The sequence below is a fragment of the Candida tropicalis genome (genome assembly GCF_000006335.3).
Source record: "Candida tropicalis MYA-3404 genomic scaffold supercont3.7, whole genome shotgun sequence".
Taxonomy (NCBI): Eukaryota; Fungi; Ascomycota; class Pichiomycetes; order Serinales; family Debaryomycetaceae; genus Candida; species Candida tropicalis.
This window is the reverse complement of record NW_003020059.1, coordinates 712,710-724,776: the sequence shown is the minus strand read 5'-3', so window position 1 is coordinate 724,776 and position 12,067 is coordinate 712,710. Positions and strand designations below refer to the sequence as shown.

The 12,067-nt window shown below is 32.3% G+C and overlaps 4 protein-coding genes across 4 annotated transcripts; 1 reads left to right on the top strand and 3 right to left on the bottom strand. All coding sequences in view use genetic code 12, as the record gives it.

The window, feature by feature from the left end:
- Window positions 1-65: 65 nt before the first annotated feature.
- PRR2 (Prr2p) lies at window positions 66-920 on the bottom strand (the record flags this gene model as incomplete). The annotated part of the gene is made up of 1 exon (XM_002550796.1): window positions 66-920. One exon carries the CDS (start codon window positions 918-920, stop codon window positions 66-68), a length of 855 nt encoding a protein of 284 aa, XP_002550842.1.
- A 114-nt stretch (window positions 921-1,034) lies between these two features.
- CTRG_05139 (aldo-keto reductase superfamily protein) lies at window positions 1,035-1,967 on the bottom strand (the record flags this gene model as incomplete). The annotated part of the gene is made up of 1 exon (XM_002550795.1): window positions 1,035-1,967. The coding sequence occupies one exon, from the start codon at window positions 1,965-1,967 to the stop codon at window positions 1,035-1,037; it is 933 nt and encodes a 310-aa protein (XP_002550841.1).
- Window positions 1,968-2,444: 477 nt separating this feature from the next.
- CTRG_05138 (M48 family metallopeptidase) lies at window positions 2,445-3,803 on the bottom strand (the record flags this gene model as incomplete). The annotated part of the gene is made up of 1 exon (XM_002550794.1): window positions 2,445-3,803. The coding sequence occupies one exon, from the start codon at window positions 3,801-3,803 to the stop codon at window positions 2,445-2,447; it is 1,359 nt and encodes a 452-aa protein (XP_002550840.1).
- A 6,422-nt stretch (window positions 3,804-10,225) lies between these two features.
- CPY1 (carboxypeptidase C) lies at window positions 10,226-11,848 on the top strand (the record flags this gene model as incomplete). Its single annotated transcript, XM_002550793.1, has 1 exon — window positions 10,226-11,848. The coding sequence occupies one exon, from the start codon at window positions 10,226-10,228 to the stop codon at window positions 11,846-11,848; it is 1,623 nt and encodes a 540-aa protein (XP_002550839.1).
- Window positions 11,849-12,067: the final 219 nt, after the last annotated feature.

Here is a 12,067-nt window from a genome sequence, read left to right as displayed (position 1 = left end):
CGCCCCTGGCTAAGAAAAAGAAGTCAAAAAATGGTTTATGTTCTCTTCTCCCGACCTTCAAGAAGTCAGAGTTTGTTGCTTATCTGCTCTATAAACTTTTGTATATCTCCACAATTGACTCTAAGTTGTGGGTTAGGTTCAAGAATTTGACTCGTTATTTGAACTAATGATGGTGGGTATTCATTATCAAATATTGCCGTGCGATTTGAGGAGGAGGAGTATTGTTGATACTCCGGGTTATTCCATGTGGCCAGACTCCATGGTAACTTCCTTACTAGGAGATAATATAATATAATCCCCAATGACCAAACATCGGCAAGTTTTCCGTCATATTTTATTGACGTGTACATTTCGGGCGAGGCATATTTCTCGGATCCAACCAATCCAACGGACTCTGAGTTATCATTAGTGAGTTTCTGAGCCGTTGCAAAATCTATAATCTTGATTTGACTATGACTTGAGTTGAACACGATATTTTCTAGTTTGAGATCTCGATGACAGACATTTTCATGGTGAAGATAACTTACTCCCAGTACTATTTGTTTCCAAATATCAAGCATTTCATTGATATCAACTGGTGGTTTTAAAAGCTGGAATAGGTTCAGTGATCCTGCCTCTAGAAACACTTTGATGATTGAGCCAGATAGGGAAACATCATAATCATATGCCCGTATTATATTTGGATGACTTATTTGGGATATAATATTATATTCATGAAGGATTCTAACTTTATAATCTTTCTTGTTTTCATAAGATTCTCTACTATGATATATTTTCACTGCATATTTGAATTCTGGATTTGATTTTGATTGATACAACTCCACTGATCCTGATACTCCTTTTCCTAGTATAGATACTTTGGTGTCATTCTTGGAAAATTTGACTTTGTCATCACGTTTGAATATATTCTTAAGAACCATCGGCTTCTCAGTTCAACGATCCGTCGGAGATATTTTTTCCTTTTTTTTTTTTTTTCAGATTAAATTCACGCAAAATTTATAAGAGTTTATTACACTATAAAACTACATCCATTTCTATTCCAAATCCTTGAATTCGTCGTGGAAGAAAACACGATGTGGGTTTTCTTTACCAATTTCAGCAATTTTATCAAACTCTTCCTGGGTCAATTCAAAATCAAATACATCCAATGCTTCTTTAATTCTATCTTCTTTTGCAGAAGTAGTAATTGGCAAAATACCTCTTTGCAATGTCCATCTAAGTAAGATTTGTCCACCGGTTTTGTTATATTTCTTAGATAACTCATCCAAATATCCAGTTAATGCATTCTTTTCGACTCTGGAAACAGGAGTCAATGGGGAGAATGCCTCTACCAAAATACCATTCGCTTGGGAATATTCAGTGATCCCCTTAGATTGATCTTGAAGGAATGGGTGGCTTTCAATTTGATTGACAACTGGATAGAATTCTGGTTCCAGGATCTTTTTCAATCTTTCAATATGTTCTTGGGCGAAATTAGAAACACCAATTTCTCTAATCTTACCTTGTTTCTTATAATCAATCAAGACATTCCAAACATCTTCTAAAGTATATCCATGGGTACTCTCTTCAGTGAAAAATGGTTGATGAATTAAATACAAGTCAATGTAGTCAGTATCCAATTGTTTCAATGCCTTATCAATTGAAGCGCTTGGACTGGCACTGGATGCTGATATAGTTCTCCACCCTGGATTATATTTAGTAGTTATCCAAAGTTCCTCTCTTGGAATACCCAGTTGTTTAACTGCTTCACCAACTTCGGCCTGAGTGTTGTAAACCTCAGCAGTATCGATATGTCTAAATCCTAATTTAAGTGCTAATAAGATTTGATCAACTAATTCTTGATTGATATCGTCGTCTTTTGCATCTTTTTTCCATTTGGTCCCGGTACCGGTGGCAATTGATACGTCAGAACCTGATTTAGTCTTGAATTGTTTGGTTAATTTAACTGGATGGGAAGCTGTTGTCATTTTTTTTTATCAATAGGTGTATATTTTTGAATTTATTAAAAAGAGAAATAGGGGTAGAAAATAAAGTAAGGTTATTGGTGGGCGCATGTGGAGTGGTGGGCGGAATTGTCTCGCTTTTATACCAAATTTCAAATTATTATCTCAAGAGCTGTGCGCTGACTAATGTGTCGAGCACATTAATTAACTACTCACCACATTGAGAGCATCCACAGAAACCGAGTTTTAAGTTTTATGACAAAAACCATAGATAAGAGAAGGGAAACTAGTATCTAATTTAACTATTGCGATGTTCCTTACATACAATCTTATAACAGTTGTTTGGTGCCACAATGGGCATAAAGTTTCATCAACGTGCGTCAATTTTATTACCCACAGTTCAATGTTGTCCCAGATAAGTTTAATTCTACCCGTCAGGGTGTTTACTCAGTGGTTTCACATGCCCTTCTTATATACGTTAAAAACATCATAATCACATCTCTACTCGACTTTTTCTGGTTTCTCTTCCAATTGATATGAATCAAGCAAGGTTAACCTTTCGTTCAAAGTCGGTTCCGAATTATATAACGTGGAGTATAACCAATCAATATCGCTCTTAGTTAAGTCGTTTTCCTTCTTTGAAGATTTCAACAACAATGTACCTAAATCTTTCGAGTATCCACAGTCACTTGTATATTTATCTGCTTTAGTTATACGCATCCTAGTAATCAATTTTCTTATAAATCCCAGGAAACATTCAATAGGTAATATTATATCAACCAATAGGAGAAGTCCCACTGCACTTGGCTGTTCAGTAACAAATCCAAAGCTACTATAGAGTGATCTGTTATGAATCAAAGCTGCATATACCCAAATTAACAACAAGAAGTAAGTTCGCAACAATAGGAATGTTGCAATTGAATGGCCATGTTTCGAATATTCCATTTCATAAGCAAAAACAGCAAGTATTTCCCTGGTTGTGTAAGTACTAATCAAAGTATCATATAGGACAAACTGTTTCCTCCATGGAAAGCCAATGAAGTAAGCAGTAGAATATTGTGAAAGAAATTCTGGACCCTTTCGAGAACCGTCGACAGTATAAACATGCAATCTAGATAATGGAAATTGCTCCTGAGATGCCAAATTTTCAATTGCCATTTTCAACTCCCCATCTTCCAAAGTTTTGAAGGATTTCACAAATGACATAAACAATATGGGGAAAACGGTTTCACCAAGCAAGCTAACCACGGCATTGAAGCACATTACACCTAAAAGGGATTCAACAATTTGATGCTCCAAAACCACCAAATACACAACAATGGCAATTGAACCACCCACAAGTGGTATTGGAAATCGCATTATTTTTTTACCCATAAACTGTCCAATTGTTTGCTCATTAAATCCATAACCTTCTTGTAAAGCAAATTGTTCATAGTACTTGAAAGGGAGTCCAAAAATAAAAGTAACAATTAGTATAATATTCATAAAAATTACTGACTGGGGGATGATATTTCCCATTGCTTTCTCTGGTAAAAAAGATACTAAACAAGTCATTATGTATTCACTTAGTATCCATACTTTGTATAACAAGTCAAACTTGATAATAATCAAACCACGAAACAAGTATACAGATTTTTTAACGAAATCAAATCTGAGTTTAACAATATTATATTCATAGTCTTGAGATTTTTGTTTCTGAATTTGATGATTGGATGCTATTGATGATTTGAGTACTTTATACTGTCGATGGTCTAAATAACTCTCGAATATATATTGAAGAACGATTAGTGCACTCGTGACGGATTTCCAATTAATGTTTAATTCTTCGGGTATGGACAACATATCTTTCAATGGAAGCATTGCGTAGTAGATACAAATGAACTAGGGAATGAGCATGATGAAAATATTGAAAAAGGTGGGAATGAAGCTTAATATATAACACAAGAGGTTGGGTTAGTTTCAACTTGAATAAAAGTTTATAATTTTTTACCACGGGTTATATTTAGTTCTGTGCAATCGTTGAAGTTTTACTTGGCACTAGTGCTAGCATAATTTTCAGATCAACGAGTCAAAATTATTTGCACTATTTGCAAAGAAAAGTTCATATAAAGGCGGCCAATAGTTTTGATACTAGTGTGCAAAAAATGTTCATATTACGTGACCTCTCTTTGTTCAGACTAAAAATGTATGATATATCATATGAACAATTAATCTCCCTTACTATGAATTAAATTGTTGCATTGTTATTAATAATTTTTTTGAAAGTAGAAACGCTGTAAGCAGAAAAAAAAAAGAATCATTTACGACACTCTTGATCATTTCTTTTTGACATATATTCTATAATCCATTTGAATATAATGGGAATCAATCAAGGAAATCAGTTTGACACAATTCTGAATAAGGAAAGACAGATAACAGTGGATTATATTCATCAATTTGATGGCGGTAACTTATAAATCTATATTCAGAAGAAATATATATATATTCAAATATTCCACCCTTGAAACCATATTTTTGAATGTCACTTTTTGTTGCACATCTATATGTTCCAGTGATTGCGCCCTATATTGGTGTATCACAATGTTCCATCCATTAAACCATTGATTTTTATGTTCCTGATTTGGTGCGCATTTGTATGTACAAATTTTCCCTCCAAATATCCGTATATAGAAATGTTCCGTTCCATAGATCCATAGATTTGTATCTTCCAAATTTGTGGAACATTTGAATGTTCCAGAAAAAAGTAGCATTTATATCTCTGTTTTCTATGTCCGTCACAGTGCGACATACAAATGTTCCACGATTTGCAACATTTGTCACTATTAGTACGATTTTTGCAATTCTGAAAAGCGCATATGATTGACAGTAATAAATTATCCTATATAAATTAATTCTGAATCAATTAGATAAGTATTGGTGTAGTTAGATGTCAATCTTACTCTTGCAATTTGAAAGTATCTTTTTTTTATCGGGAATAATAATTTTTCTAAATAGGTCAGCAATCACTGTATTAATACAGCTCAAATTGTATTCATTGGAATATTCATATAAATATTATCACTAATATGCTATCTTTATATTCTATTTCCAGGTTTTAGACTATCTGGTGTTTCCAAAGGGGTTGATCAGGAACCCAAGTGGTTTATTTCCGTAGTTTTCAAAATGGTTCACGCACGAAAAAATCTCCAAAAATGACTTAAATCTCTTTTCCCATACAAAATATAGCAATTCGTTTGTTTTCAGTTGTATTTGTTGGAAACGTGATTCATTGTGGGTTTTATGCATTTAAATCGGTGATATAATAAAATAATAACATAATAGATCGTCCTGGTAAGTACTAATAGTGGTATTAATGGAACAGAACCAGATTTATAGATTATATATTTCATTCTTTCTGAGATTTGAACTTTTTTTTCTTTTTCTTCAGATTCTTTTGTACGAACCATGGACCTAAATTCAAGAATTTGCAGAGATTTTGCGTCGAGAGTAGGCATTTGAAAATATTTTCAGCATAACTAATAGCCAATTTTATTCTGCAAATATTCGTAATGCTAATTTAATTCATACCATCGACTACTAAGAGTTTATTCAAAAGGTAATTTTTTTCTTTCAGACTTACTTACAGTCTACCTCTTTGGAGAATGAAGTTTAGCCTGTATTTTTATATCGATACAGTAGATCTTGTATAGTTTCAATAATTGCCGCTGATGTATATTTGTCGATATTTCATATGTAATGATGGCCTATAAGAACATTCATAGTATTCCAATATATTGTTTATCAATATTGTCGTGGTCTCCACTTTTTTCAAATAACAAAAATATGATGAAAGCTGTTACCAGTCACTTGATGTTGTTGCAAGATTTTGGAAAAAAGGTGAATTAATAAAGTTGCGAAAAACTTTTAGAAATAACCAAAAGTGAGAAATCTCAGTATTCTTTTTATATTGCTGAAAACCTCATTAGGTTTTTGAAAAGTGGCAACGTCATAAGGTTGCCCAAAGGTTGCCAAAACGTGGAAAAAAAGAAACCTCAGTAATTTTATGGCAATTTCCAAAAATGCGACGACAAAAAATTAATTTGCTTATTTTTAAAACTAAAGATATTTCACGAAGTTGCATATGTTTCGCTAGATCTATCAATTCTAGCTCGATTCTCGTCATTTTGGCAATATGATATTATCTGTATCAGTGTTTAATACTGTCACACTAACTTTTGAGCCACAACAATGAAAACTGGTGGAATTATCTATCAAACCTTACTTTTGAAAAATCAAAGTATCTTTTTTTTATCGGGAATTACAACTTCTCTAAATAGGTCAATAAATATAAGTTTTACCTAGCTGAAACTGTATTTATTAGAATATTAATATAAATAGTAATCTTTTCATCCTATTCTTATTTTATATTTCTAATTTTTAGGGTATCTGGTGTTTCCTAAGGGGTGCATCAGCAACTCGATTGGTTTATTCCCGTAGTTTTAATATTGGCCCAGACACGAAAAAATCTTAAAAATTGACGTGAATCTCTTTTCCCCATACAAAATCTAGTGGGTTTCTAATATAGTGAGAATAGATCTTTGATATACAGAAAAAAAAAGAAGCATTTTAGACACCAGTGATATAACCTTTTTCCAATATATATTTTCTAATCCATCTGAGTTTAATAGAAATCAATCAAAATAATCTGTGTCAAGGTAATGGAAATCAATCAAAATAACCAATTTGTCAAGATTCTGAAGAAAGTAAGACAGATGAAGGATGATTATATTCATGTATTTGATGGCGTTATCTCATTTATTCAAATATTCCGTTAATTTAATCATAGGTTTTAAGTTCCTGATTTGGTGCGTATTCGTATATTCCAATAGATGTGTCATGTATATCTGTATATTCAAATTTTCAGTGCATTAATTCACGGATTTTCAATGTCCTAATTAGTGCGTATTTCTATATTCCAATGGTTGTTCTCTGTATTATAAATGTCCAAATGTTCTCTCCAATGCAGCATAGATTTGTATGTTCCAAATTTGTGGAATATTTGGATATTCCAGAAAAAAGTAGCATTTTGACCTCTGTTTTCTATGGTCGTCACAGTGCGACATGCAAATGTTCCACGATTTGTAACATTTGTCACATCTAGTGGGATTTTTGCAATTTTAAAAACGGCATATTATTTGCAGTGATAAACTATCCTATATAAGTTTATTCTGGATCATTTGGCTAAATATTGGAGGAGTTATCTATCAATCTTACTCTTGCAATTTGAAAGTATCTTTTTTTTATCGGGAATAATAATTTTTCTAAATAGGTCAGCAATCACTGTATTAATACAGCTCAAATTGTATTCATTGGAATATTCATATAAATATTATTAGTAAAATACTATCTTTATATTCAATTTCCAGGTTTTAAACTATCTAGTGTTTCCAAAGGGGTTCATCAGGATCTCAAGTGGTTTATTCCCGTGAAATTCAAATCGGTTCACACACGAAAAAATACCAAATTTTGACGTGAATCTTTATTTCCCATACAAAATTTAACTGATTATGTGTTTTCAGTTGTATTGGTTGGAAACATGATCCATTGTGGGTTTTATGCACTTAACTCAAATGTATAATAAACAGATAACATAATATATGGCTCTGGCAAGTACTAATTGTGGTATCAATGGAACAGAAGCCAAATTATAGATTATATATTTCATTCTTTCTGATATTTGAATTCTTTTTTTTTTTCTTCAGATTCTTTCGTGGGAACTCTGGGCCTAGAATTGAGAATCCGCAGGATTTGTACGTCGAGAATAGGTATTTCAAAAGATTTTCAGCATAACTAATACCCAATTTTACTCTGCAAATATTTGTAATGCTAATTTAATTCATACCATTGACTACTGATTGTTTATTCAAATGATAAATTTCTTCTTTAAATTTACTTACAGTGCACCTCTTTGGAGAATGAAGTATAGACTGGATTTTTATACCGATACAGTATTGTTTCATTAATTGCCGCTGATGTATATTTGTCGATATTTCATATATAATGATAGTCTGTCTGAATATTCATAGTATTGCGATGTATTGTTTATCAATATTGTCGTGTTTGCCACTTTTTCGTATTTTCAAATATCACAAATATGATGAAAGCTAGTACCAGTCAATTGATCTTGTTGCAAATTTTTGGAAAAATAGGTGTATTCATAAAGTTGCAAAAGACTTTTGAAAATAACCTAAAGTGAGAACCCCCGATGGTCTTTTTAGTTTGTTGAAAACCTCATTATGTTGCTGAAAAATGGCAACATTATAAGGTTGCCCAAAAGTTGCCAAAAGGTGGAAAAAAAGAAACCTCAGTAATTTTAAGAGAATTTCCAAAAATGCGACGACAAAAAATTAATTTGCTTATTTTGCAAACTAAAGTAATTTCGTGAAGTTGTCCATGTATTGCTAGATCTATTGATTCTAGCTTGATTTTCATCGCTTGAACAATATGATTTTATTTATATCAGTGTTTAATACTGTCACACTAACTTCTGAGCCAATACAATGAAAACTGGTGGAGTTATCTATCAAACCTTACTTTTCAAAAATCAAAGTATCTTTTTTTTATCGGGAATTATGGTTTTCCTAAATAACTCAATAATTATGATATCCAGACCGCTCAAATTGTATTCATTAGAATATTCATATACATGTTGACAGATATATACTATTATTATATTCATTTTCTAACTTTTTGTTCATCTGGTATTTCCAAAGGGGTTGATCAGGATCTCAAGTGGTTTATTCCCGTGAAATTCAAATCGGTTCACACACGAAAAAATACCAAAAAAAGACGTGAATCTCTTTTCCCCATACAAAATTCAACTGATGGCATATTTTCAGTTGCACTAGTATGATATCATCAATTTGCTGTCACTTGAATTTATTGTAGATGTCATCAAAGGTGAAAATATCCTTCTATTATTGTTTAAATATCCTTAAAACTATTAATTGTGTTAAATTAGTAGATATGTATCAGTATAGCATTTTCATGATTTATTTTTCAATTTTTTGAATTTTGCAATTTTTTCGCGGTAATTATCGACTAAAATTATTAAATTATCGACCTGTTTACGTCGAGAGATAAATTTCCAAGGAACATCCCTGGAGATTTTCACCTTTGAGACCCCATTTCTTCAAATCACTAGATAAGAAGAGGAAAACTGTTTCAATTGGTGTTATAACTACATAAAACTATTACTAATGATGTACAGGATTAATCACATATAGAATCTAATAGAGCTTGTAATTATTATGTCTGTATCACTATTAATTCTATTTAAACCATACATTCTGTTATACTATGGCATATTTTTTGAGCAGACACTAAAAAAACTTGATACAATTATCTGATAACTGAAAAGCACAGCTATTTTTTCAAATATGAACAAATCACACTACCAAATATTCATCTTGTATGCGTTTCTGCTTTTTGATCCTACCAAGTTCAAATAAATTATTAATAACAATGCAACAATTTATTTCATAGTAAGGGAGATTAATTGTTCATATGATATATCATACATTTTTAGTATGAATAAATAGGGGTCACATAATATGAACATTTTTTGCACACTAGTATCAAAAATATTGGCCGCCTTTATATGAACTTTTCTTTGCAAATAGTGCGAATAATTTTGACACATTGAACTGAAAATTATGCTCACACTAGTGCGAAATAAAACTGGAAGGACTATACCACCATTAGCTTGTATTATTTCAGGCAGTGCAACATCGGACTGTTTCTTGGTGCAAGTTCATGCAAAGTGACAAGACCTGGGGAATGCAATAATCTTATATCTTAGATAGCTATCTGATTCTCGTATCTTTATCACTCTCATATCAATACCCAACAATGTACCAGTAACCATAGTTTCATTCTCCAATACAACCTAGTGGTGATAACCCCTATAAGTATTATTCCACATCCGGCGTTTATCGGATTTTACAGCCTGTGGCAATAGTACACGACTTGTGCCATACGAAAAAGTGTGCATCTACCAGCTGTTTTTGCTGGTATTCTACATTTTTTTTTAGTCTTATCATTTATGTCATCGTGCACTACCAGCAAAAGTCACATTCTCCAAAACTTAATTGCCATTCCCTCCATCCTTAATCCGATAAAAAAAAAAAGTTGTTGAGCAATAATTTAAATATCTATTCAATTGCCATTCTTTCTTTCTTTCTTGTTATTTTCTTACTGAAACTACACAAGTTAACTTCATATTTATTTTAAAATTATAAACCATGAAGTTTTCACAAACCGCTTTAGTTACTGCTTTGGCAGTTTCTTCCACCAACGCTTTAATCGTTCAAAATCCATTCAATAATATCCAACAAGCATTACAATTGGATTTATCTTATGATAAGTTAACCACTAAATTGAGTAGTGCCTTCGAGTCTGGTAAAGATAACGTTATTTCTACCATTGCTAAAGTCTTGAATGAACCAATTGAAGGTTTAACTCCAGAAATTAAGAATGTTTGGTCAGAAATGATGTTGAAATTCCCAAGCTCAATTTCTGAATTGAATTTTAAAGCTCCAGGTAAGAAGAGCGGAATTACTAAACAAAAATTTGACTTCCACGTTACTGATGCTAGTTTACCAAACCATCAATTGAGAATTAAAGCCACCCCTGAAGATTTAGGTATTGATTCTGTTAAACAATATTCTGGTTATTTGGATGTTGAAGATGAAGATAAACATTTCTTCTACTACTTTTTCGAAAGTAGAAATGACCCAAAGAATGACCCTGTTATTTTATGGTTGAATGGTGGTCCAGGTTGTTCTTCCTTGACTGGTTTATTTTTCGAATTGGGTCCATCCGGAATTGACCAAAAATTGAAACCAGTTTATAACCCACACTCTTGGAATGCCAATGCTTCAGTTATTTTCTTGGACCAACCAATCAATGTTGGTTACTCTTATTCTTCCCAATCTGTTTCTAATACCGTTGCTGCCGGTAAAGATGTTTACGCTTTCTTGCAATTGTTTTTCAAGAATTTCCCAGAATATGCTAATTTGGATTTCCACATTGCTGGTGAATCTTATGCTGGTCATTATATCCCAGCTTTTGCTAGTGAAATCTTGACTCACAAAGAAAGAAACTTTAACTTGACTTCTGTCATGATTGGTAATGGTTTAACTGATCCATTAGTCCAATACGAATACTACGAACCAATGGCTTGTGGTGAAGGTGGCGAACCAAGTGTTTTGGAACCAGAAGAATGTCAAAACATGTTGGATGGATTGCCAAGATGTCTTTCTTTGATTAAATCATGTTATGAAAGTGGTTCTGTTTGGTCTTGTGTTCCAGCTACTATTTACTGTAACAATGGACAAATGGGTCCATACCAAAGAACTGGTAGAAATGTTTACGATATTAGAACTATGTGTGAAGGTTCTAGTTTGTGTTACAAAGCCTTGGAATACATTGATGATTATTTGAACTTGCCAGAAGTCAAAAAAGCTTTGGGTGCTGAAGTTGATGAATATCAATCTTGTAACTTTGATATCAACAGAAACTTTATGTTTGCTGGTGATTGGATGAAACCATACCAAAAGAATGTTATTGACTTATTAGAACAAGAATTGCCAGTTTTGATTTACGCCGGTGATAAAGATTTCATTTGTAACTGGTTGGGTAACCAAGCCTGGACTGATAGATTAGAATGGAGTGGATCTAAAGGTTTCAGTAAAGCCCCAGTTAGATCATGGAAGGTTAATGGTAAAGAAGCTGGTGAAGTTAAGAACTATAAACATTTCACCTTTTTGAGAGTATTTGGTGGTGGTCATATGGTTCCTTATGATCAACCAGAAAACTCTTTAGACATGGTCAACAGATGGGTCAGTGGTGATTATAAATACTAAAGGCGGGTATAGTTTATTGGTGTATTAAAAATATTTTATTTTCCACTCAGGAGTCTATTACCCTTAAAACACGTTATTTCAAATAAATAAATAAATAAATAAATAAATAAATAAATAAATAAATAAATAAAGAGATAAAATAAAAACAATATTTGATAGTTATATATAATATTATAAATAACATGGATTATATTTGAATGAAAAACACGTTCGAGGTAA